At 57.8% G+C, this 25,823-nt stretch overlaps 1 protein-coding gene across 3 annotated transcripts; it reads left to right on the top strand.

Moving 5' to 3' along the window:
- Nucleotides 1-942: 942 nt before the first annotated feature.
- On the top strand, nt 943-13,407 carry SPRY3 (sprouty RTK signaling antagonist 3). 3 transcript variants are annotated; one of them, XM_075435605.1, is made up of 2 exons: nt 943-1,031; nt 6,579-13,407. In XM_075435605.1, the coding sequence occupies exon 2, from the start codon at nt 6,626-6,628 to the stop codon at nt 7,544-7,546; it is 921 nt and encodes a 306-aa protein (XP_075291720.1). In that variant the 5' UTR covers nt 943-1,031; nt 6,579-6,625; the 3' UTR covers nt 7,547-13,407. The 3 variants fall into 3 exon arrangements, with proteins under 3 accessions (XP_075291720.1, XP_075291721.1, XP_075291719.1); XM_075435606.1 differs by lacking the exon at nt 943-1,031 and adding an exon at nt 1,190-1,468; XM_075435604.1 differs by lacking the exon at nt 943-1,031 and adding an exon at nt 2,311-2,911.
- Nucleotides 13,408-25,823: the final 12,416 nt, after the last annotated feature.

Raw genomic sequence — 25,823 nt, 5'->3', positions numbered from 1 at the left:
GAGCTTCCTCTGCTTCAGTTTGTGCCCATTGCCCCTTATCCTGTCGCTGGGCACCACTGGAAAGAGTCTGGCCCCGTCCTCCTGACCCCCACCCTGCAGATATTTAGAGGCATTTCTAAGGTCCCCTCTCAGCCTTCTCTTCTCCAGGCTGAACAAGCCCAGCTCCCTCAGCCTCTCCTCGTAGGAGAGCTGCTAAAGTGGGGAGGAATCACTGGAGACCCGGGGGATGGCCAGGGCCCGGAGTTCCCCCAAGGCAGAGATCCGCAGCGGGTACCTCGGCTGGGCTTGGGGACACGAGGACAGCGCTGCAGCCATCTCAGTGCCCGGAGCCCGGTGCTGTTGGCCGGCCCGGGCGGGAGCTGCACTGGCAGCCTCCAAAATCGGGGCAGAGGATGGGACTCCTGGGAGCTGCCTCTCTGCCCGGCCCTCTGGACGGGACCCCGGGGGGGTTCGAGGGGTTGAAAGGTGGCGGGTCCAGACTGGGAGAGGGAGCGAAACCAGTCCAAAGGGGCAGTTCAGAGGAGCTGGGCTGGAGGCAGTGGTGGAGCAGGGGCAGAGGCAGCGTGTGGGGGGCACGGTGCTGCGGGGGGGGGGTGTCAAATCCTGCAGCCGCTCGCTCCCGCAGGCTGTCAGAAACGGAACGCAGCCTCGCACCTTCCCCGGAGACCGCTCACGTCACGGCTGCGCACCGTCAGGGGACCACAGCCCTCTTCCCACAGCCAAAAACCCCCCGAAAACCTGCCGGAGGCTCAGTCCCTTCCTTTGGGAGCGGCTGGAAACTTTGCTGCTTTGCAAATGTGGGTTCCCAGCCCTTCCCTTCGGAGATGCTGCGGTCAATAACTCCCCAGGAGGCTGCTGTTCTCCCTCCGCTTCCCACCCTCCCACTTGTCTCGGTATCTCTGCATTCATGCCTTTTTGGCCCTCCCTCGGCAGCGGGCGAGGGATAAAGCGGCGCTGGCTGAGCACGACACAGGCTGCGCTGGGGATGCTGTGAGCCGGCGGAGGGAAGCCTGAATCACCGGCACCTCGAGGTGGGAGTGATGGATTCGGGCTGGGAGAGAAGGGAGGGCGTCACACGTGCTTTCGGGAGTCAGGTGCTCCCGGCCGGCTGGCGGTCGCTGGGAATTGGGCAACTCGAATCCCTTCTGCGCCTTTAAAGAGGGAGCGGAGAGCGATGTGGAGCAGAGGAGGGGCTCGTGGGAGCGCAGAGAGATGCAGCCTGAAGGCTCTGAGCTGTAGCGGAGGCTGAGGGATGCTGTCAGGGACTCGTTCCTCTCGGAGGAACTCCTCCTGGAGGAGCATCTCTGGTGGGATCCCGGGGAGGTGGAGAACCGCTCAGCCTAGAAATGCCTGAAAATGGGCCTGGGAAGGCTCGGCTGGGTGCCACGCGGGCAGAATAGGGTCACTGGCCCCTGATGGAGAGGACTTCTGTGCTTCTGCTGGCATCAGCTGGGAGGGAGCCTCTGAGGTCAGTGGGATCATCCCAGTTTGTGCTCATCTGCTAGGAAAACAAGCGGTGGAGCTGGTTTTGGTCATCCTTCCTCAGACTCCCTGTCTACCCGTCCCCCCCAGCTCCTCTCAGGCACCCAGACCCCACGCTGCCCATCAGCCCCGAACGCCGGCAGCCCGTGGCTGAGGCTCGGGCAGCTGCCCACCCCGGGGAGCTGGTTCCCAGGCTGCTGGGGACGTGGCTGGGATGGCGGAGGGCTTGGTGGCTTCAGCTTCCTGCCTTGGAGACAGGTTCTCAGCCCTTCCCGAGCTGGTGATGTTGCTTTGCTCATCCGGGAAACGCTACTGGAATGGACAGGTGACCCACCTGGAAGTGTTGAGGGGAATCAAGTGAGGGTGGGAGCTCCGGTGGGGTCCACAGCCAATGTCCGGTGCCATCAAGGAGAGGTCTTATGTCTTTGGGACTGTCAGACCAGGTCCAGTTTATTTTTATAAATGGGGCCGAGGGGTAGCACAAGGATCCGAGGGGCTCCTGAGCCGCGGTCGCTGCCTTCGAGAAAGCAGCACGAGGAACCGGGGGAAACCTCTGGGACTGAAGGTCCAGGTCCTGTTTGGACCCTGAGTCCGGGGTTTCTGTTTCTGGGAGAGTGGGATGTGTGCGGGCTGGTTCTGCGGATCTCGGTGCGGGAAAGCCCCTTTCCGGCCTCTCTGCCCTCAGCTTCTGCCACAGGAGCCGGTTCAGGCGCCGGCTGAGATGCTTTGGTGGTGTCGGGGGGCACCCGGTCGCCCACGGATGCCTCCAGAGATGCCTGGGAACGGGCGAGCCGGGCACCCGTTTCGCAGCCGTTGGCAGCCCAAGCGGTGACAGAGCCCGGCAGCCAACACCGGACCCCCCGCAGCCAAACCTGCGACGCTCCCGACGCCACCGACCGAGCCGAACCCACCCCGCGGCACCGGCACCGGGTGATGCCTGCTGGGCTGGGGGGCGGCGGGACCCCCCGGGGGCGGCTGTCCCCGGTGGGCTCAGGGATCTGGGGGGTCAGCGGAGACCCCCTGGGGTAGAGGCAGGGTTTCGGCAGCGCCCGCTGCGTGCGGCGGGCTGGACGCCGGGCTGCGGTCACCGGCTGGGGAGCGGATGCGGGGGGCTCTGCGGGGACCGCTAATGGGCCGATTCCATTTCAGCGGGATGACGCCACTGGGGTGAGCGTTAAGAGCTCCAGCTCCGGGAAGGAGCGGAGAGGGAGAGGGAGAGGAGATGCTCCCGGGCGGCGGCAAACCCCTCCCTCCCTCCCTCCCGTCCTCCGCGCTGCCCCCGTTCGCAGCCAGCGCCGGGGACCAGCCCGCCTTCCCCCGCCGGAGCCGGGCAGCCATCCCGGGGGCTCCATCCCGCAGCCCCCCGCCCCCGAGGCAGCCCCGCGCCGGGCCGCCGGTGCCCCGGGGATGGACCGGCGGAGGCGGCGGGGTGAGTCCGCTGCCCGGCGCGGGGTGCGGGACACGGGGGGGGCGGGGGGCGGGCGGCAGGGATGCGCTGGGCTGGGGGGGGGTGGTCCCCGAGCAGGCGGGGGGGCTGGGGACTTGGTGCGGGTCGGAGTCACGCGTGGGTTGTGAACACGGCGTGGGGGGGTGTCGGAAGGTCCTGGGGAGGCTGCGTGGGGCTGGGGGCTTGGTGTGGGTCAGAGTCACGCATGGCTTGTGAACACGGCGGGGGGGGGTCCGAAGGTCCCGGGGCGAGTGGGCTGCGCGGGGCTGGGGGCTTGGTGCGGGTCAGAGTCACGCGTGGGTTGTGTGCGTGGGGGGGGGTGTCGGGAGGTTCCCGGGAGAGTGGGCTGTGCGGGGCTGGGGGCTTGGTGCGGGCCGGAGTCACGCGTGGACCCGAACAGGCTGCGTGCGGGGTGGGGAGGGGGGACAGGACGTGGGGGCTGCGTGGGGCTGGGGGCTTGGTGCAGGTCGGAATAATGCGTGGGTTGTGTCCACGGCTGGGGGGGTGGTTGGGAGGTCCTGGGGAGGCTGCGTGGGGCTGGGGGCTGCGGGTCGGACCCGGCTCTGAGCCAGATGTGGGGACGGAGGGGCTGGGGGTCCCGGCGCGCGGCGGGGCTGCAGCCCGGGTCGGGGCCACCCGTGGGCTGCCCGTGGCGCAGGGCTGGGGTCTCGGCCTCCCACCACCGCCCCACACCACCCCGCAGCGCCCGGGGCAGGGTGAGGGGGTCCCTGCGGAGGGAGAAAGCCCTTTTGTCCCACCTGGGCGCCCCGCGCAGCTCGTCCCCGGCTCGCAGCCACCTCCAGCCTGTAAATCATTTGCTTTTACGATCCCTCCCCTGGCCCGTTATCGCACGAACTTTATATGTTTAGGGCTGCCGGCGGCCAGAAAGCTCGCCCGGTTTCCGGGGCTGGCATGCCTGCCTGGCAGGCCGGGTGTGAGGAGGAGGAGGAGGAGGCTGGGGTCAGGTCCCCCCCAGACAGGCAGGTAGGCAGGGAGGGGTGCAGCAGTGCCTCGGGGACGGTCAGACCGATGCACGCTGGGATTCGGACCGGCTGGAGCCCCACGATCCGGCTGGAGCGGGGTGGGCTGGGAGCGAGTGGGGGGCAATGGGCTCCCCCGGGGGCGAGGGGGCAGGAGCGGGGTCCCAAGCTCCGGTCGTTCAGTCCCGCTTCCCCCCGTCCCGCTGGAGTGGGGGACGCACGGATCCTCCGGCTCAGGTCCCCTTGGGTCCCCCTTTGCCTCCCCCCACCCAGCAAGCCTGGGTCCGTGTCTAACCCCGACGGGTCGCAGGCCCTGGAGCGTTCCAGCCCCGGCTCGGTGCCGGGGGCTCCTCCCAGGACCTGTCTTTCCCGGGATGCTATTTCCAAGCCCTGCACCCAGATCTGAAGTGTCCGGGTTGGGATGCCCTGCGTGGCCCGATGGCCGGCTCCTCTCTCTGCCGGCTGCCCCCAGGGCTCCGCTCCTGCTGGCAGCAGCCCCTGTGCGTCTCCTCCTGCCCAAGCCCGCGTCTCCGCTCAGGGGTCTCCACGTGGCTCCCGAGCTGCCGGCCTGGCACCGAGGATGGGGTGCAACCGCACCGGGGCTGCCCTTTGGCTGCTCTTCCTCTCCCAGCCCCGCCGGCTCCGTCGCAGCGGGACCCTCCGCTGCCTCGGTCTCCCCCTCCGGGTCACACCTCGGTTCGACCCCGGGAGCCTCGCCGGCGGAGTCCCAGTGCCCACGCGCTGCCGAAGCCCGGCACCCAGGCGTGAGCAGCTCCTCCCTGGCTGTAAATCAGCGCTGTCCCCTGCCTGATCCAACCCCAGGATGGGATCTGGGTTGGGCGTGGGAACCCCCTGCTGCTCCCCTCGGCGTGGTCCTCACTGCGGGCTGAGAAGTGTCCCATCTCTTCAGGGGTCCGGAGGGCTCCAGCTCACCGGCCTCTGCTTTGGCAAGACCTTCCCGGGTGAGGAGCTCAGCGCCTGCAGGTGACACCTCGCAGGGGGGTGTTTTGCCTCTGTGGCCCGTTCCCGTCCCGGCAGTGCGGTCGCAAAACCTTCCCTGGGTCAGCTGTGTCCTCCCAATTCACCTTGGTGTTTCTGTTACACACATTGGTGTCCGGAGCGATCGTGGGTGTCCCGGGAGAGCGACTCGTTCCCTGCTGGCATCTCCCCGGAAGGGGCGAGCATCCTGCTTGAGATCGCATGGCGGGGGCAGCGGAGGGGGGGGGTGATGGTGGCAGGAAAAACCCAAATCTCAGCAGATCGGCTGCCTCTCCTTTCCGGGGAGGGGGATGGGAGAGGCCAGATCTTGCTTGAGCAGTCAAAGTAAGTCGCCTTTGCTTTCCCCTGCTCCTCAAGGTCAGCCTAGCTAATGAAAATCAATCTTCCCTCTGCCTCTCCCTGCCGCATGAGCAGATTCCGCCCGTGGCCCCTCCGCCGGCCGCCTGGCCTGCTGACCATGAGCAGGGCCGGTGGGGAGCTTCCCACTGAAACCAGAGTCTTCCTGTGGGCCCGGGCAGCGTGACAACACCCGTGTGACGGAGGGACAGCTCGTTTGATCTGCCGGAGGAGAGCAGCTCTGTCCCGGGGAAGCCGGCTGTGCGTGGAAAGCACGCATCCGCTGCTCAGACCTGGGCTGGAAGCGCTGGGGGAAAGCTCTTCGCCGGGGTCTGGCGTGCAACGAGCGGCTTCCGTGCTCTGCGCGCTCCGGGGCAGCTCCGTTTCGCAGGCAGCGGAAGCGGGAGATTTTCTTTTCTAAGCTTGCCTGCCGCGGAGCCTGCTTCCCCTGCTTCCCCCCGAGCTCGTGCCGGGGTTGAGGAGAAACCCACCCTCCTCGGTGTTCGCGGCGGGGGTACGTTTGCCCCTCGGCTGTCGCTGGGTTGCGATGCTGCGGTGGGATCCGCCGGGGCTCGGGGAGTCTGGGGTCGTGTCTCACGAGCGGCGATTTGTTGCTGGGGTTGCCTGGAATTCGACGCGTTCGGTTCCCCGGCGTGTGCGGGGTACGGCACCGGGAGGCTGCTGGGGCTGTGCTGGGAAGCCCCGAGGCAGAGCCTCCTGCTCCGGGGCAGATGCCATTCCCAGCTCTGTCGCTGGCTCTGGATAAGCAGCAGCTTCAAGCTTCCCCTCCTCTAGAGAGGGCTGGCACTGTCCCCGGGGGAAGGAATCACAGAATCCCAGAATGGTCGGGGTTGGCAGGGCCCTCTGTGGGTCACCCAGCCCAACCCCCTGCCCAAGCAGGGTCACCCAGAGCAGGCTGCACAGCACCGCGTCCAGGCGGGGCTGGAATATCTCCAGAGAAGGAGACTCCCCAGCCTCCCTGGGCAGCCTGGGCCAGGGCTCTGTCACAGGAGATGGAGGACAGATGGACAGATGGACAGACGGGGTCCGTCAGTGCAGACAAGGGGTGGGAAAGCCCCTGGAAGGACACGAGAAGCTCAAAAGCGCGGGGAGGTGCCATGCTGACCTGTTTCCAGGGACAGATCCTATGGCCTTTGCCTTTTGGACCTGTCCAGCTGATGACTCCCCGGGCACAGAGGTGCTTCTGAGTCTGGTTGTTGGAAATTACTTCATTAGGAGCTCTCCGGCCAGTCTTTGCTTCCCGCTTTGTGTGGATGGGTCCATTATAAAGTGTAAAGCGAGTGCTTTCTCTGTCTTCCTGCCCCATCCTTTAGGATCTTTAGATGTGCCCTGATGCCGCAGGGTCTCCTCGCTCCTGGAAATGCAGCTCTCTTCCAGTGTGGCTGAACTCAGCTGTGACGAGACGATGGAGCCACCCGCGGAGGACTTCCAGCAGGTCCTGTCCATTGACCAAATCCGCTCCATCCGTGCCAGCAACAACTACGTGGAGAGACCGGCTGCCTGCTTCCAGCAAGCCCGCTCCAACCCGTCCCTGTCCCAGCCACCGCACAAGCAGGAGTGGTCCCAGGACCGCCTGGTGTCTTCCACCTTCCAGGACCTGCACCGCAGCCACAGCCAACAGCACCAGATGCCGCCTCTGCAGCAACACATGAGCCATTCCAGCACGGCCAGCTCCATCTCCCAAAGCACCACCGCCTCCGACCAGCGTCTCCTCAGCAGCCTCACGCCCTCCCACTCCGGGCACTCCCTCGTCCGGACGCAGCCCCGGGCCGGCGAGCTGAAGCCAGAGGAGTCCCCGCTGAAGGGGCTGCCGGAGAAGCCCACCCTCCACGCCGGCCACCTCTTCATCTGCGAGGAGTGCGGGCGATGCAAGTGTGCCCGCTGCACGGCCGCCCGCAGCCTGCCTTCCTGCTGGCTCTGCAACCAGCGCTGCCTCTGCTCCCCCGAGAGCCTCCTCGACTACGGGACTTGCCTCTGCTGCGTCAAGGGTCTCTTCTACCACTGCTCCACCGACGACGAGGACACCTGTGCCGACGACCCCTGCTCCTGTGGGCCGGGGTCCTGCTGTGCCCGCTGGGCTGCCATGAGCTTCCTCTCTCTCCTCATGCCCTGCCTCTGCTGCTACTTTCCTACCCTGGGGTGCCTCAAACTTTGCCAGCGGGGTTACGACGGCCTCAAACGACCCGGCTGCCGCTGCCAGAGCCACACCAACACGGTCTGCAGAAAGATCTCCTCCTCCAGCGGCACGCCTTTCCCCAAGGCGCTGGATAAGCCGGTATGACCCTCCCGGCGAGGAGAAGCGGGCTTTACTCCTCTTCGTCCTCCTCCTCCTTCTCTGCCCTCCGTCCCCCCTCCTCCTTCGGCTCCCTCCGCTCTGCAGCGCTCCCCCCTACCCACCATCACCTCCCCAGAATGAGACGGGTGAACTGGGGGTGCCCTGGCCTCCGGGAACACGAAGGCGGCTGGGTGACCAGGGACCGAGCTGGTGGGAAACGGTGGCTTTGCACGTGCGGGTGAGGGACCGGGAGCGGCCGGGAGAGCTGCGGGTGCCCACCCTGGCTGTGCCCCATGGCACCGGGCAACCCGGGGTTCCTCAGGACTCTGGTCTTGGAGGGCTTTAGGAGCTGCCACTGCCCCATGGCGTGGTCCTTCCCGATGGGGGGAAGAGGCAGGTCAACGCATCCCCTCTGCAGGAGTCCTCCAGGAGCCAGACCTCCTTCTCCCTCTCTCTGTCTCTCTCCAGCACTTTTGGCGGGTGGCCTCTCTCCTCTCACGTGGCCGTAGGTCCGCTTTCCCTGAGGGGCTGGGGTGCAGCGGGGTCGCGCCGGTGGCAGTGGCCTCTCTCTGGGCTCGGGAGTCACTGGGAGAAGCAAGCAAGCTTCAGAATGAGGTGGCAGCGTATTTTTCTGTCTCAAAGAGGAAGGGAAGGTGTGGGAAGCTTTAGAAACCTTCTGGCAGGGGAAAGAGCTATCGGAGGCAGCCCAGCCCACTCGCTTCTGCCCGACTGCAGCGAGGGAAAGGTCCCCTCTGGGATTTGGCTGAGAACAAGAAGCTGGGTTGAAATTGCCATTCATTTCTCCATGCCTTGAAGGGCTGCCTCCAGAGCGCAAGCCCTGCCGGGACGGGAGCTGCCGCCCAGCTCCATCCCACCACCGAGCAGATGCCGCAGGCACCGGCTCCATGCTCGAGCCCCGAGAGCCCTGATCTGGTACCTTCCACCAGCACTGAATTCACTTTAAAAAAAATACCCTAAACCCAACTGCCAACGTTTGCCACTCGGGCTGGTTCACAGCAGTCCTGGGGGACTCTCCGTCGGGGACTCCTGCAGACCCTGCTTCGGGCTGGAGGGAAACAGAGAGCAGAAGGTGGTGTTGGAAGATGGGAGCCTGACCTTCCCTCCCTGTAGAAGCTGCCTTTGAGTCCTCACCTCGCTTTCCTTGGCCCACATCACGCTGGCAGGCAAACCCTCCCGGCGCTGCTGAGGGTGTTCTGCCATAGAGGTGGCTCTGAACCAAGCCCTGGGGCTGGGCCATCTGCAGACCAGAAGGAGACCTGAATCGGGGTCAGCGCTTCGTGGTCTACTTGCTGTGATGATGATGAGCCCAACCCGTTGCTGCCATCGAGGAGAGCCCCTCCTGGTCTTGGGCTCAGCCCCATCTCCGCTTGCAAACCCGTGGTGCCAGCTCTCGGTGGTGACCCTGTTGACATCGGGCAATCGGTTGGGGGAGTTTGGAGCCGGGATGATGTTCCTGGTGCTTGGCTCTGCCTGCCTGTCCCTCCTCTGAGGTGTGTGAGTGTGGAGGGAAGCCAACGGCTCCCCCGGAGAAATATATGCAACATGCCCCTTGGCCTCCTCCAAGACCCTGCCGTCCAGGGCTCATCCGTCGCCTTCCCCCAGCCACCTCTTTACGCAGAGTTCTGTGGATCTATTTTTGTATATATAAATATAACGTTAGGATGGCTAGGTCTATTACTAATAATATTCATGATACTGCTGTGAATGGTGCCAGATGCGAGGTTTGGCTTCCTGGTACGCTCGCACATGGTGGAAGATGATTTCCCAGTCTGTTTATTGCTAATCCCAGACCTTTACCTCCCGGGTAGCCGGGAGAGGGGCAAAGGGAGGCTGACGGATTGTCCTGGGGGGGGTCTGCTTTGCGGAGAGAGGGTAGGAGTTAGTGCTGGCTGTGGGGCGAGGCAGGAGGTCGACTCTCATGACGGGATTCCTCTTTCCGTGCATTTGCTATCTTAAAATCGCGGCTGATCCAAGCTCCCTCTGTTGCAGAGGAAAGCGGTTCCAGGGAGTGATTCATCCCGCTTGAAAACATTATTCATTAAATCGTGTTCTGGCAGCGCCTGTCTCCTTTGATCCAAATGGGACCCAAACCCCGAACTCGCGGTTCCCTGTGGAAGGGGAGACGAATCCCATCTCTGGGGTGAAGTTTGTGCTGGGGACGTTACGGCTGTGACCCAAATCTTCACCCTGATGTCACCTAGAGCCCAAGGGGTGATGTTGGAAGATGCTTCCTCTGGCCAGGGATGGAGAGCCTGTTTCCACAAGTTGTGGGGAGTTCGGGACGATGCTCTGGGTTACAGTGAGGATCTCCTGGCATTAAGGAGGGAGAGGGCCATGCCTGTGCAGCTTGCACATCCTCTGAGGCCAGCCCTGGACTCTGAAATCGCTCGGGGTTTAAGGCAGTGACCTTCTCGGGCGATGCGCTATAGGCGTGCGCACCCCCAGAAGGTCAGTCCATGTCTCTGTGGCAGCAGTTATAAAATATATCGCAAACATATTTAACCATATGCCAATAATTGCTTGGCTCACTACTTCCAAGCGACATTTGGGGGAGAGACTTCCACCAAGAGGCACCCTTCCTTTTGAACGCTCGGTTCACTTCTCTGTTGGTGCTGATTAAACTCCTCCTTCCTAAAAAATGTAAAACTCTTTTTAGGGAAAAAAGGTCCCTTTCTCACTGAGGATTTGAGGAACTGCCTCGCTTGAATAAGAATGTGAAATAGTTCATTGAAACTTTTAAAAGAAAACTAATGAACAGAATTTTCCAACTTGCTCTACTTTGATTTTTTTTTTTTTTCCTCCTCCTTTTTAAACGGATCCTACTTGTAAATTTAGTTACCACCTCTGTATCTCTGCAATTCATTGCTTCCTCTCCTGATGGTGGAATGACTCAACATGTGAAGCTTCATCATTTTCACGGCCTCCGAAGTCATGCAAGCACGGGGTGACCTCCCCCAGGTGCTGGAGCCATAGGATGAGGAGATGACTGTCCACACACCAGCTCCCCGGAGCCACTTCTGCTTGGCACCGGCACGGTGAGGCAGAGCCCCGCGCTACTGCTGCGGCGTATTTACCTTCGGCAGTTGGTTGGTGGCCGGGATGCCTGCCAGTAGCCTTCTACCTAATGGGATTTTTCTGGGTCAGTGCGGAAGTCCCATTTCTACCAGGGAATCCTGCCATGGCCTGGGTACGGGGCTGAGGAGTCCAGCCAGGTCTCCTGAATATCTCATCTCCAAGAAATGACAAACCTGTGAGATGAATTTTGTGAAACACGGGACACGTAGAAGGGAATTGGAGAGGACGAGAGACCCAGAAGGGGACTGAGGGCTGTCAGACCAGCGCGCGGCTTTTGTTTGATCATGTCGAGGGCAAAACACCGAGTCACGTCCAGGCCGTGGGCTGGAGAAGATTAGAGCTGCTCGTAGGGGCAGATGGCTTCTCGTGGGGTTCCTGCTCCCCGCTCCATCTGGAGGGGTCTGCACGAGCTCCCTTGATCTCAGCAGAAAGGACAGGTCAGGATTTGCCAAAATCTCTCCAAGGGGCCCAGCTCTGGTTCACCGAGCTCATCTGGTGTCAGGACGGCTGCGCGTAGCCTCTGATCATGTTTTTTTTCCTGAGCTTTTCCTAACGTCTTCAGACCAGATCCATCCTGCTCCCTCCCCGTCTCTGGCTGCCAGTTTGGTTTCCCTGCAGAGAGGGCTCCAGTCTTGGTAGGGGTTGTGAGCCCCTTTCCTGCCCCACCCTGTAATGAGTCAGATAACATCTGCTCCAGATGTTTGTTTGCAGCTGCTTGTCCTGGCAGTTTGGGTTTCTCTCTGCCCTGACGTGTCTTTTTTGGTTTTCTTCTGGGAGAGTCACATGTTGAGTCCTCTGTTTTGCCTGCGCCGCTGTGATTTGACAAGGATGTATCTGCTTTGCGAGGGAACATTTCTCTGCGTCGTGTGTCTCTGCCGGTCGTGGGCTCCTTTGCCAGGAACCCTGCGGGGCTGTAGGGCAAACCCAGATGGGGAAAGAGTGACTCAAGTGCCAACGGAGCAGGAGGTGGGAGCTGCCGAACAGGACCTGAGCTCCTCCTGCTCTGCTCCCCATGCAGGAGCTGCTTCTTCCCACCCAGGCCTCCAAAGCTGTATCCATGCAAGAGCTCTTGCTGGCCCTTGCTTTCTCCAGGGCTTCCCTGGGTCCCGCTCCCCTCCTTCCCTACTGGCTCACGTCTGGTCAGTCCCAGCACTGGTGAGGAGGGGTCTCTGGGGACTGAGGCGGGGTCTCCGTCCCATCCCAGCTCCCCCAGACCTCCTGGTGGAAGGGCAGAAGTGGTGCTTGGGCTGCTGCCCACCCAGAAAACCACCCACCGAGAGAAACATCAGTGCCAGCCAGGTTCCTCGAAGAACTGGGGGGGAAGCTCTTTGGGACTCTACTCTCAGATTCCCATAAAATCCCGTTGAGTTTGCTCTTCCCTATCCCCATGTGTGAACCCAAAGACCGGCGGGCAAGTGTCATCGACCGAAAGATGCCAAAGCACAGGATAACGGTTTGTGAACGGCTGCTGTAGCGCAGTGAAGAGGGGTGAGCGGAGGGGTGAGAGGAGCTGCTGCAAGGTTTGCATGGCTGGTCTGTGCAGGGAAGGAGCACACCATGTCCCAGACTCGCTGTTCCCCACACCCGCTTTGTTAGCTCTCTGTCCCTGGCCCTTGGGTGTTTCGAGGCTGGAGGAAGCTGGAAGGTCTTCAGAGGTTGGAAGGTCTTTCTGTGATCAGTGTGTGAGGGAAGTAGACAAGGGACGTACCCCCACCCCAAAGCCCATTCTTGGTCGTTAACAGGATCCAGTTCAGGCTTGTCTCCTGCAAGGAGCCTGTGGAGCCCAGACCTGCGGGATGCTTGCAGCAGCTGGAGGCTGCTGGTCGGCGTCTGGTCCGTGAGGGCCAAACCAGAGCTGTGATCTCTTTGGGCTCGGTCTGCTTCGGGCTATTTCTCAGTGAGCATCGGGATCTCTTGCAGACCCTTTCTCCCAGAGTGTGGGTGAGACCTGTTGTCCTGCTTGGGTGATGCTGGAGGAGAATCCCCTGAGGACGTAAGGCAGGGAGGCGGAGCGGTCCCCTCGCAGGGACACTGCGGGCAGGAGGGACGTTGGGTGGACGGGAAGAGATGGCATGCCTCCGTGGGGCAGAGCAGACGTGTGAGCGCCGGGCGAGGGGAAGCTGAGAGACGGGTGGTCACCCTGGAGCTGGCATGGCTGGTCCCCACCTTGCCCGTGCTGCCGCTCTGCCCCGGCCGAGCCCCTTCCCCTTCCCCTCCCTCTCCCCCTGCCCATCCTTCCCCCGCAGTCCCCTCGGGCCTCTGCGATGCTCTGCGAACAGGCAGCGGCTCCGCAGCCTCCTGCCAGCCCAGGTGTCCTCAGCACAAAGCTCTCCTCAGAAGACGTATCGCCCTTGGCTTCGAAGGAGAGTCTCGTACCAAGAACCGAAGCCTCTCATTCTCTGTTTGGTTGGTACAAAGGCATCCTGTACAGTGTATAAAGAGATCCCTCCCCCGGCTGTCTTCATTTGGGTTCCTTTCTATAAGGTATAATATATGTTTATAACCCGATGGCTGTTTTTTGACAATACTCTTGTACCTTTTAGGGGAAAAAACATAAAAAAAGCCAAAGTATTTATTTGAAAAGTTTATTTTAAAGATAAGAAAAAGAATAACCTATTTATTTTAATGCACCCTCCTCTGTTTGGTTTTCTTCTCTTGCAAAGCTAATAACTGTTACTGAACCACTGCTGAGATGAAAGAAGTAATTCTATGGGTGGCTTCACAAGCCCACTTAGAGCAACTATTCAATAAAAATATATATTAATTTTGAACGTGGTCTCATTCTTGTCTTCGTGACAGCCGGGGCATGACTCAGCCTCCTGCTTCGGCAGGGCTCTTGCTGGCGGCGGGGTGCGAGGCGGCTGGGCTTACACTGCACGGACTGAGTGTTGGGGGTATATTTCTAACTCCATGAGATCTCCCCTGGTAGCCCTCTCCTGACGCCTGAAGAAATCCGCAGGAATCTCAGTATGTGCTTCCCTGTCCCAGATCCTCGAGGAAGGGCAGGCTCCTGTAGCAAAGAGCAGGAGCAAACAGAGAGGGACCGAGGTAAGAAGTCCCTGAGATGTGGGGGATTTTGGTCGCTCCACAGGGATTCCAACACGTTCCCAAAGTCTCTCCTGCTGCCAGAAGAGATGAGGTGACGCCACAGGGCAGTGGACATCCTCCACAGGAGGAGCTGCGCTTTGGACATGGCTGTGTCTCCCTGCCAGCCGCAGAAGGCACCTCGGTGATGAACGATGAATTGCCCCAAATGCCCCAAAATGATGAATCTGGGCCACAGCACGAACAGTTGCTGGTTCGGGCTGGTGCCTCTGAGCTCTTTGTGCACGACAGGCCGGTGTTCCGCTCACTTCTGCACATACAGAGCCCGGTAACTTCTTCTCGGCTCGATGTTGTCTTCAGTTCGCCTACAGCTCTCCTCTCGCAAAGACAGTGGATCTTTATTTGAGCACTTCCAGAGCATGAAGTCCTTTCGCACAGATTCGGTGGCTGATGAATCCCATGGTTAGTGGCACCTCCCTAATTCCCATTTGAATTTGTTGGCTTCAGCTTCTAGCCCTTGACTCCGGCTGACCCCGTTTCCTCTAGCTGCAAGAGTTCTTTCATAGGATGGGTTTGCTAGGTGAGACCCGTGCTCGAGAGCCCTCTCAACCTTTGTGCTTAATTCAGAACACGCCTTCTCCCTCCCTCTCACCATAAAGCCTTTTTCTCAGGCTATTTTTCTGGTTTCGGAGTCCTCTCTGTAGCCTTGCTGGTATCAGAGTGTGCTTCCCAAAATACGTTCCAGTGCCTCAGCCACAGCGTTCAGGATCTGCCTCAGGGCTGGGGATTCCAGACATGAGTCCGGTCCCTGCTGTGACTCACTCTTCTTCACACTGCTTTTAAAACAAAAGATGGCTTTAGGCTGTTTGTCACCCGCTGGCTCTTTTCAGTGCCAAAGTCCCACTTTCTTGGCCACAGCCAACCAGTTTCATTCCTAGATGCACAGCCTTCTTTTAACTATGTTAGAGCCCTTTTTGTCTGCATAGTACCACCTTCCCGAGCCTTCCCTGTCCTCATCAACTCACGCCACCAAATCTTACTGGCATCTGCGCATCTTTACCGGCTGTGGTCTGTAGGGGAAGGCTGAAGGAGCGCTCAGGAGCTAAACTCTAATGGGAGATTAGCAGGGAAGTATGGGTAGGTGGCCTACAGACCACGATGACCTGAAAAGGATGGTAATTGCTTGCTTAGGGATTTTCCTTTTCCTGTGTAAAGACGTTATGGTCCCAGGAATCACAAAATGTGACAGTAATTGGGCTTTCTCCTAAAATTAGGGTGATTCTTTAACCTGCACCAGCTTTTCTGCTTTGCGCCCTTGTGAAGACCGAGTAGAGACTCCACCAGCTCCAGTATACCCTGGCACACACTGCAGAGCACAGGGCCCCAGAAAAACTGGCAGTAGCACCAGCTCACGCTCACGTGGCTGTACCACCTGGACGGCTGAGTCGCTCCTGCTGGTTTATCCCAGAGCGATAAGCCACTTTTCCTTGGCTAACGCAGCCAGGTGTTGTTCGGAGCAGGACTGGCCTGTACATGCTGTCCTAGGACCAGCAAGGCCAGAGCAAGCTCAGCTCCATGAAACCCTCCCTTAGAGGCAGAGAAGGTTTTCCACAAGTGGATTTACACCCTTTTGGTGTTGAAGTCTTCCCTTGCCTTCAGAAAGAGCAAAATTAGGCCAAACCCCAATGCCTCTGAGGATGTCTGCCTGTGCTGGAGACCCACAAGAAGCCAGCATCCCTCACCAGACTGGGAAGGGTGCCTGGTGTGCTCCAGAAGAGCCAGGCTAGGTGTTTGCAGTCGAGAGGTTGGCTGTCTAGACAGTGGAAAGCAACAAGCCCTCTTAAGGACTCATTCATCTCCTCCTAAGATGGCTAAATAGGTCAGATGACTCATGCCCTGAAAGTGCCTATTTCTCTTCACTGACTACAAAGAGGGAAGGAGCTCTCGACAGCCCTCCACGCTGAAGACATCTGAAGATAACGGCTCTGAACCTAGCTGCTGCGGCGGTTTCAGCAGGTCAGCAGGGGAGTTCAGCCTACCCTGAGGATCCAACGCACTTCTTCGTCAGTGACTTCGTCAGGGACGGTGACGAGGAGACGAAAGAATAATTAAATGCCAGCTGGTTTTTGACTCACACTGAAGGTGACATGCATGTAGGAACCTGTGCATGCAGAGTTGGGTAGGACCAGGTAGAAGGTCAAATCTAGCTCTCTGCTGTCACCATAGGCTGCAGGGACCATGGAGCAGGAGTTTAGGCTGAAGGGGTTTGCAGAGTGGCTTCTCCACAACCATGAACCCTTCCTCGCTTGGCCATAGTCATCCTCCATGTCGGGCTGAGGGCAGCGTATTGCTCTGCAGACCTCTGACCGCTGCTCTGGCCAGAAGAAGCTGATGCTGCTCTGGCCTGGGCAGATAGGAGAGTGCAGTCTGAAGGTCCCCCCCGGGTCTGCCTCGCCTACTGCTGCTCAGAGCTGCTCAGTGATGTTGGGAAAATGGGGCCTTGGAGGGATCATGGGTTTGGGATCCACCTGGACCAGTGAGCGGGCAGGTGTGGGGGCAGCTGGGAGCCTTTGAAATTGCCCAAATAAGAAATGACACCTGCAAAAGGTTCATCCACGCAAAAGGTTCACCCATGCAAAAGGTTCACCCATGCTGTGTCTGCAGCCCTGGGGGTGCAAGGGACCTTGGTCCCTACAGCCAAGAGGGTCCCCAGTGATGGCAACGTGCCATGGTCCTGTTGCAAACAGACAGCTTGCTTACAAGCACCCAGAAAAGCCTGCAGTTTATGGTGCTGTCCTGATATCACAGACCCATGCTTTGGCCCTGCAAAACATCACGAGATTGGCTTAAAAATCAAGATGCAGCTCACAGCAGATTCTTGTTTTTCGTTGCTGCTTTTGGAGGCTGACTGAGTCATGCTCACAAGCCTCCTTTGCCAGACACCAGGGCTAGCAGCTTCACTGAAATAATTAAATGAGCACGGAGATTCTCATGTGAGCCCGGGAGCCGGCAGCTCAACCAGTGCCCCAGACGTCGCAGCCTGGGGATCAGGAGTCAGAATGGACACCCCACACACGTGTTGGAGAGCGCAGAAAACTGCAAGAAGTAGAAAGGATCTTAAACAGGGGATGATGCACAAAAAGCAAGAGGGACAAGAGGTCCATCTTCCAGTTTTAGTCCAGTCACCGGCATGGTTTTTCCTCTGGACACCTCACTCCTTCCCCAGACTTTGTCCTTGGCAGCTACCGAGTGCAGATGTACCAGGCTGCAGGGCTGCTGGTCTTCCTGGGCTTCCTACCATACCCCTACAAGCATGACCGGCAATGTCTCAGCCCCAGTCTGCAGCCAGCTGCATTCTGAAGTTCTCCACTGGTCTCTGGAGAAGTGATGCTTTCCGCTGGCTGGAGGGCTCCTCACCCGGGCGCTCCCGTGGCATCCTCCCTCTCCATGTTTCTGGTGCCTGGGAAGCAGCTGAGGTTGAGGATATTTCTTCCAGGCACGTTCAGAGCAAAATTGTTTTCCTGAAATGATGCTCAAGCTCCAAATTCTCCTGGGTAGCTTCTACAGGATTGATTTCCTGTATCCGCTTCCCCTGTGCCTTGCTGTTATTCGTAAGGACATTTGCATGAAACAGTGGGATCTCAGTCTTTTGATGTGCAATTATCATCTGCAGAAATGACTAATCAATTAAGGACAGTCACTACCAGGCTTGCTATTTATTTCTTTCTCATTGAAACCGGAGCAAAAGTGCCCTTTTTCACAGGAAAATGTTGTTTTTTTCCAGCCGTGGCTGCTGAGAACTTCCCGACGGATCTGAAAATGACATCATGCCATTCTTGGTCCCTGCTGTTGTCGCCATCAGTGCTGAGCTGGCCGTGCTGCTGACAGTTAGCAGGCAGACGAGCAAGCCCTTGTCACCAGCCCTGCCAGCTCCGCGGTGCCAGCAGGAGTGGGGACGTGCCAGGAGTGGCTTGGATCGTGCTCGGACAGCTGCTCAGGCAGGTGAAAATGTGCCCAGAAATGTAAGCAAGCATGAAGATACTTCATCCTAAAGGTGGTCCACCATGACAGGGTTCAGCTAGAGGAGAGCCTAGACTGGAACTGCAGGTCTGGACCTCCCCTAGGCATAGGGGAACATGGATTTGGAGGGTTCAGCCCGTCTTTAATCACAAAGCACTGTGTGGGATTCTCCGACAAGAGGCAGAAGGGCTGGATTGTCTCTTCCAGGTGGAAGGGTGACCATGGGTTTGGACCAGGACTTTGCACTAGGGGACCAAGGCATCTCTGTGCATCTATGTGTGCACATAGCAGAGGGAAACTTAAATTAAGGTCCGGGTCCCTCGTCCTGACTGCTCTGCCTGAGGGAGGTCCCCCTAAAAGGAGAGAAACACCTTTCCTGGCAAGACAAGCCCCCAGGTCCGGTTCACTGGATGCACATGTAGACACCCGAACTGGCCCAGTGTTCAGCAGCCGGCAGGGCAAATGAGCTTCAGAGAAAGGAGCCAAGGGACAGAGGAGGTCCAGGGACCTTGCACTTGCCACCTGGTAAGCAGCGAGGGCCAGGCAGCCTTGGGAAGGGGGTTTGCAGGAAACCTTTGCAGCTGAGCGTGCTGGGCACTGCTGCTACCCATGCTTATCGCTGTCATGAGCATCCTGAGGAGCAGAGGGGAGGCTCCCACCCCAAAGACTGAGTTTCTCACCTTGTCTCCTCTGCCCGCTCACACCGTTGTGGCTCCCAGAAACTCTGTGTGACCCTGACGTGGGGCACAAAGCTGGGGGTGGCCCGGAAGACGAGAGCGAGATGGAGCTGAAAGAGAAGCAGAGCTGTTTTGTAACAGTCTGTCCCTGGGGAGGGATCACACCACACCGGAGAAGTGCCTCCGGAGAGGTGCGGCAGGCGCGGAGGTGACCAAATGAATTGACACCAGGCAATTCTCGCTGGAGCTAAAGAGACAAAGTAATTGAAAATAAATGAAGGAACATGACACCTGGCTGGCAGATCAGTTATCTATAGCATACCTTTCCTGAAATAACTGCCTCCTGAACATCGTACGCTGAGGCAAAACCAAGGAGATGCACACGTAAAATAGGCCACTCCAGCAGGGACCTGGAGGGCCCTTTATTTTTAATCGAAGCTGTCAGAAGGGTTAATTAGATGGTGAACAGCAGGGCCCCGTGTCTGGAGTGTTGGCTCTCCTTGCCACCGATGGGTACCATGCACTGGGTGTAAGATGCCCCATCGTTGTTGTCCCTGGGCAAACCCTTGTGCCACAGACCAATGCTAGTGTGGGCTTGCTTAGTTCTCCAGCCTCAGGGAGAAATCCAGACACCCTGGGGAGAGCCAGGACGGGGTGCTCTCACCCACAGGGCTTTGAGTAATTGGGGTAAGGGGGGAGTCATCCACTCATCTAAGCCCAAAAGTGCCCCCAAAAGTCCTCTAAAAGGGTCATACACAAGCCACTGCCCCCAAACTTCTGGTCTGCAAGGATCGTTGAAAAGTGCTTTTAGTCCTGACGGGACATAGCTTTTGTCCTGCAGAGCGTGGCATGGAACCGTCCCTCCCTCTGCAGAGAGGTGGAAGCAAAGGTGAGGAGAAAGGGAAGTCTGGGTGGGACTGGTTTGGGCAGTCGTGCTAACAGCGGGACTTAAATTCTTCAGCAGCAGCCAAATCCACGCCAAGCAATCACCCCACTGGCCCTTACCGTTGCTTGTTGAGGGCGTGGGTTGATCACATCTTCCCTCTGCAGACCCCTGGGAAGCCGGGGGTGTTCTGCACTGTGGGGAACCAGGAGGGTTGACCAGATTTGGCTGCCGAGTCCAGAGCCCAGTGGCCCAGCAACACGTGGCAGCCAGGGCAGAAAGCAGGCGCCAGTACCTTTCGCACAGAGAAGAGGAGGGAAAAAATAATCAACGGCCAGGAGGCAAGCCTGTGCCTGAAAATAGAGTGGCCTGAGGGGTCTCCACTGCCGTGCCTGTGACGTGAGGCGCAAGGCAGGGACGTGCATCCCGGCTGCGGATCTGCAGCACCTTCCTGGGGACTCTTTCCTCGTGGCGGAGGCTCGGCCGTGTGAGAGGTTGAGCTTTGGGGGGGAGAAATCGGGTGCCTCTTTGCAAAGCCGCAACGTTGCTGCCAGGGCTTTTCTGTGCCGACCGAGCGGTTCTCAATGGGTCCCTCCATTGCAAGGGAGATGGAGTCTTTGCACCCCCAAAGCACCCTGGCTGTCTGAAAGGGACGGGCATGAACAGTTCCTTTCTTACGCCGAGATGTGCTGCTGATCTTTCTGTTTTGCCTTTCCAGGCACCTCGATTTTTAGCGGTTCTCTTGCTGGCTTTCATTAAACGAGGCAGTCGACAAGCAGCCAGGAGCTCTGGTGTCCCAGCTGGACGAAATTTCATGAAAAGAAAGCAAGAAAGAAGGCAAGAAAGAAAGGCTCTCCCTCCCCCTCCAACAAACGCAGCTGAAACCTGGTAATGAAAACATGGCCAACACTCTGCTCTGCCCTCTGCCCTTTACGGTGCAGGTTGGAAGGTCGCAGAGACGTGGTCCCCCGGTATTGATCAGGACTCTTTTGGGCTGGCATATGGCACCAGGTTTCAAAGGCTGAGCAGCTAAAAAAGAATTAAGTGGGGGCAAAGAGTGGAACGTACCAGATTGAACTCCTGACACGCCAGGGTCAAAGATCACTGGAGATAAAGCGGGTGCTGGAATGGCCTGGGCAATGTCAAAAATAAATGAGTAAGCATTAAAAAATCAAACATCCCCCAACGCTCGGGCTAAAAGCCCACCATGTTTTGGAGGGAAAGAAATGGGCTGGATGAGTCCGACACGCTAGGGAAGAACTAATGGGGAAAAAGCCTTTGTTTGTACCTAGGGATGAGTGGGAGGGTGCCTTACCTGGAGACTGCGCCTATGGACTTTACTGCCTGGAATTTATGGGTTTTTGCCTTCCTTTCGAGTGTCCCTCAGCTCCTCAAGGACAGAAAGACCAACTTCGGACAGAAAGACCAACTTCAGACAGAAAGGGAGAGAGCGAGAGCTAGAAGGTAAAGAGAGCATCTGGCATCTCTGGCTGTGCAGGAGCATCGCTTCTGAACTGGCGAGGTGACTGGGGTGAGAAGAAAGCAGCAGCTTCAGCACTATATGCTCCAGAGCAGAAAGAGATGGGAGAGTTGGAAGAGTCCAAAGGACTGCGAATTCAAGTTTACATCAGAGTTTTTTCCCTCTGCTACGAGCCACTGTGTCCAAAGGGTCAAGAGAATGGGCAGAGTACATGGCAAGGAGCATGTACGGAGCTGCTGAGAGGACCAGGTTCTGACCTGTTCCGTCAGTGAGTCCTTCTTGTGTTACAGGGCACCAGGCACGAAACAAGGTGCAAAAGTGACCCTTGCGGTGAGTAAATCAACAGCTTCAGCTACAAAGCTCGTGGGACGCTGTGTCTTGGTTACGTCCTAGTGCAGGCTGTGGCTTTGGTACCACTTCGAGGGTCTTTTCGTAGGACCAGCTGGTTGATTTTCTCCTCACCTTACAATGCATTGCAAATGTCAGCTCCTGAGCTGCCTTCAAAGCAGAGAACTCCAGCCTGGCTCTTGCTTCAGGTCCCCAAAGAGGGACAGAGTCATGAGAGGAGCAGCAGGTGTCTGTCCCAGTCACTTTTCCTTTTCCATCACAGTGTTGCCTGGTTTTCATGCTCATGGCAGGGGGGTTGGAACCAGATGCTCTTTAAGGTCCCTTCCAACCCAAACCATTCTAGGATTCTATGATTCTATGAATGGGAGACTGCCCGAACTCCAGCAAAGGACGAGGGAATCTATGGAGCTTTTCTGTGCCAGGTGGAGGCTGGTTTAGAGTTCATTGGTGCCTCTTTCCAAGAGTGTTTCCAACTTTGTGCAGGAGCAGGGGGACTTTGTAGGATCTGCCATCTCTTTGGGCAGCTCCACCAGCGGTAAAGATCCCACGTGAGGGATCCCACCAATATGTAGCTGTATGGCCCATCAGCAGGCAGGATGACTCTCCTCTCTGAAGCAATTACTCAGTAAAAGATAAAACAAAGGATAAGTGAGGGCGTAGGACCTTCTGCAGCTGTCACAGGACCTTACCAGGCAAATCTGTGCTGCCTATAACGAGCCTACATTTGTCTTCTGGACCAGACAAAGGATAAGTGAGGATGTAGGACCTTCTGCAGCTGTCACAGGACCTTACCAGGCAAATCTGTGCTGCCTATAACGAGCCTACATTTGTCTTCCGGACCAGACTCGCCACAGCCTTCACTGGAGCCCTCAGCCCCATGCTGGAAGCTCTGGGGAGGGACATACTTGGAGAACGTTCAGTATATTATGGGAACCCAAGCTTCATTCAGTCTGGATGGGCTGGGGGCAAGCAGGGCTGGAAAGGCAGCAGACAGCTCAAGTTTTGTCTTCCTGAGTGTGTTGTGGACGCTTGAAGTCCAAGCCACAGCAAGTTGAAGATCTTAAACCTGAGCTTCAAGCTCCCTCATCATCTCCCCATGCAGTGCCAGCATCTATGATCTCCGGAGTCGTACTGAGGGTGAAAGGTGCGTGGCCTGGAGGAAAAAGGCATGGAAAAGAAGCAGCCCATCAGTTAATGGACTTACCCAGGGCATCTTGTGGTTGTTTCGGTTCTTCCCAGCATTGCGATGCTCCATGGGAAGCCGCATGTCAGTACTGCATCTTTGTCCCTCTCTCCTGTCCGGGCCACGTAAGAGATTAATGAATTGCATGGTGCCCTCGTCTCCACCTTTACTAAAGCCCCCCAAAATCTCTCGTGTTCGGTGCTGAGAGTCTGCGGATTTTTGAACAGGTTAATGAGCTTGTTTTCATGTCTGATTTTTGGTGCCTCCTTCTCTTTTGTTCTGCTGGAGCCTTTCACATCCAGCCAAGGTGCTCTATCTTCTTCTGCAGCTATGCCTGCAGGGACACGCTCTGCTCTGCTCTGCTGTTTAATGTGTCTCCTCTGCTTGATTCCTGATAAAGCGAATTGCTCGGTGTGGTATGCAGCAGGGCGGGGGGTGCTTCCAAACACAGATGATGCATTCAGAGTCTTGTCATCATGCAGCTCCACCAAAGCACTTCCACTGTGGACACCAAAGCACCTGGCCGTGAATGTCCAACAGCAACTCCTCAGAATTTCCTCTCTGAGCGTTTCCAGTTGCGTACGGAGAGCAAGGTCCTCCATCATGCTGATCACCTCACAAATATTTTAATTTCACTGGCTGTCAGGGTTAAAATCCTTCAAAATGCGAGTGGGCTGAGAGGTAGCTCAGCAGCCAAAGAGAACAGCTGAGCACTTGAGGAACGGGACAATGCCTGGCTGTGAAGCCCAGTGACACCTCCAGAAGGTTACGCTACGTCTGCCCTCTCCACTGACCTCTCAGGTGTGCCAGACAGGATAGGCAGAGTGGGGTTTTGTGCCCTCATATGTTTCTCCTACATCCGTGTAGGTGGAACACTCTAAATGGCATATTATCCCTTCCACTCCGCACTTCCCCCTGGATTTGTTCTTCCCATGAATGTTAAAAAATGTGTTCTAGAGCTGCTGTACGATGAGCAGTCAATGCTTAAAAATGCTGCCTTCTTTTCTCCCATTTTTCTCAGTGAATTTAGTACCAGATGGTAGCCTTACAGCCCCGAGAATGAAGTGCTCTATAATTGACAGCAGAACATGACTAGCAGCAGCGAGATCGTCCTCCCCTCTCTCCGCCGCTGAGACTCCGACGGTGCAGAGTGAATAATTTAGCATCCATCTCTCATTCAGCAAACACTGCCGGTGAGCTGTGTGAGGATGATTTTTATTAACCGGACGGCTGGATGCAATTTTCCAGCAAACCCTGTGTGCAAACAAATTGCAGCTGACTGCTGGGGAAGCGCCAGCGCTCATGACTGTCTACTGGTGCAGGGAGATTCGATGCCCACATCCTGTTACACCATCTCCTCTGCTCGCGAGCTGCTTCCCAAGCCCGCAAGTAACTTTGCTGGTGAACAATCATGGTTTCATATCGGGGAGACTGTTTCCAGCATGCTCGTGATGTGTTTTTTTTTTGTTCCCTGGGAACACTTGAACAAAATCACGCTGCCCAGCCCGCTCTGTAAAAGCCATTGCGGATGTTGCTGATTGGGCTCGTGGGATCTGACCAAGAAAAACATTTATGAGCCCTTTTGTTTTTGCTCCATTTCTCCATTTCCGCCTCATTCCAGCATCGGGGTGACCGTGTTAGGAGGTGAGAGGGGCGTCTGGTCTCACTGGGCCCCTCCATTGCCATCTGCCATCGGCAGGAGAAGACGTGGCCGACGGGGACCGTGCTGGAGCTGCCGTAGTTGGCAAAGCCGGGCAGGTGCTGCCAGCCGGAGACAGAGTCGCTGGTTCTGACGTTGCCTCTTGCACACCAGTTGTTGCCTGCAGCCCACTCCAGATCCCAGTAGGCGGCTGCCAGTAGGGATGAGAGGTCCTGTGACCGCTGTCCCCGCTGCAGACAGATGTGACAGCCGTTCTGAGGTCTTCCAGAGCCTTGCAGTTTTGCAACGGCACATCTAGCTGTCGGTTAGGAGGCCTGATGGATCTGAATCCCGCAGTGGGCAGGTAAGAAGACTCAGAGTTTGTTGGACAGGTGCCTGGAACATTAGGCTGTTATTGGAAACACGAGGCTTTTATGGTAAGTAATTGTAATGTTATTGGGCGTCTGCTTTAAATAGTCCACCACACTCCCATATGCCTGCAGCTGATGCTGAAGGGAGAGGTGTGTGCGCACGCAAGAAAAGGGGAAGGTGAAGTGTTTCTGTTCTGATGGGATGTAAAATGGAGATCCAGGGCGGCTGTGGCCATGGAAGTCTCCCTGGCTCCTTTCCTGAGCAGAGGGCTGTGTGTCCCTGCTGCCCTGGACCCTGTCCAGCTCTTTTCCAGCTCTGTATGAGTTCCTGTGTGCTCGCAGATGGATGTGGTATTCTTCTCCCCTTCCTGCCCTCGGTCGGAGCAGGGAAGCACTTGAAGAGATGCAGAAGATAGCGTTCCCTCCGGCAGTGGAAGCGGGTTGCGGGCAGAGAGCTTGTTTTTCGCAGGAGTGGAAAATGCCACAGCGTGAAGTCAGGTCTGGAACGGGCCAGTGCTCATCCTCGTGGCCAGCTGCACAGCTCCAGAGAGCCCGTGCTTGTGAAGCCCTCGTGGCTTGCAGAGGTTGGTCCTTCCTGGCAGCTTTGTAAGCAAGTGTGGAGCTTTATAGGGATGCAAGACCCCAAGTCTCTGAAACTTTGAAATGCCTGCTTCACCCTGCTGTATTTCCCCAGTTAGGTGGGATAGGCACCTCCTACAGAGAAAAAGAAAACCAACCCACCAGAAATGCAATCCCAAAAGACCCAGACGCTGAGTGTCTCTCAGTGTCCCTGGGAACGATGGTCACCATGGAAAGACAAAGCTCTAGTCTAGAAGTCTCCTTTGGTTTCTCCCTGTGTCCTGGACAGGCTTCACTGCCAGATGGCCGAGCGCAGGAGACCATGCTCTCTCCCTCCACCGTGATGGTGGGTCAGAGCTTGCCTGTGGCTGGTAGCTCACCTGGTCCCTACCTCTTCGGGAAAGGTCAGCCCAGCCGCGTGTGGGTGGGTCTGTAAGAGGTGACCCTCTTGGCTCCTAGTGATGCCGCACTGGGGGCTATTCCCCCAGGTCCCAGGCAGGGGAAGCCGTTTCGCAGCCTGGGAGGTGGACACGGGTGTCTGAGGGGCTTGCGGCACTGCGCGTTGCTGGGGCGTGCAGCTCAGACCAGGCAGGGCTTTGCGATCAGCAACGATGTTGTGCCAGGATGATGTTCGTCCTCTGCTGAGCTCCAAAGGAAGAATAAGAGCATCCCCAGAGCTAGAACCAGCGAGAGCAGCTGCGGCAACTAGGCCACCCTCACTTGAAATAGCCCATGGGGCAGGATTAGCATCGCTTCCCCTAAGGAGCATCCCAAGGATTAAGAGATCTCCCTGGTAAATGTGGTGGTTTTCTTTTTTCTCATATGAAGCCCAAAGGAGTGTCTCTTTGCTCCTCACCGCTCACCCTTTCCTATACAGGGCTGTAAGCGATGCCCCGTCACTCCCCAGGCTCGTGGCTGGTCCTGGAGTTACTCACAAGCACTGAGCCATTTCCATGCGCACA

This window comes from Opisthocomus hoazin, chromosome 14, assembly GCF_030867145.1.
Source record: "Opisthocomus hoazin isolate bOpiHoa1 chromosome 14, bOpiHoa1.hap1, whole genome shotgun sequence".
NCBI classification, from domain to species: domain Eukaryota; kingdom Metazoa; phylum Chordata; class Aves; order Opisthocomiformes; family Opisthocomidae; genus Opisthocomus; species Opisthocomus hoazin.
The sequence above is the reverse complement of the archived record's forward strand: the minus strand, read 5'-3'. Positions and strand labels throughout refer to the sequence as shown.

Excerpts from the sequence above, each read along its gene's own strand:
- SPRY3 (XM_075435605.1), top strand. The coding sequence starts at position 6,626 with ATGCAGCTCTCTTCCAGTGTGGCTGAACTCAGCTGTGACGAGACGATG.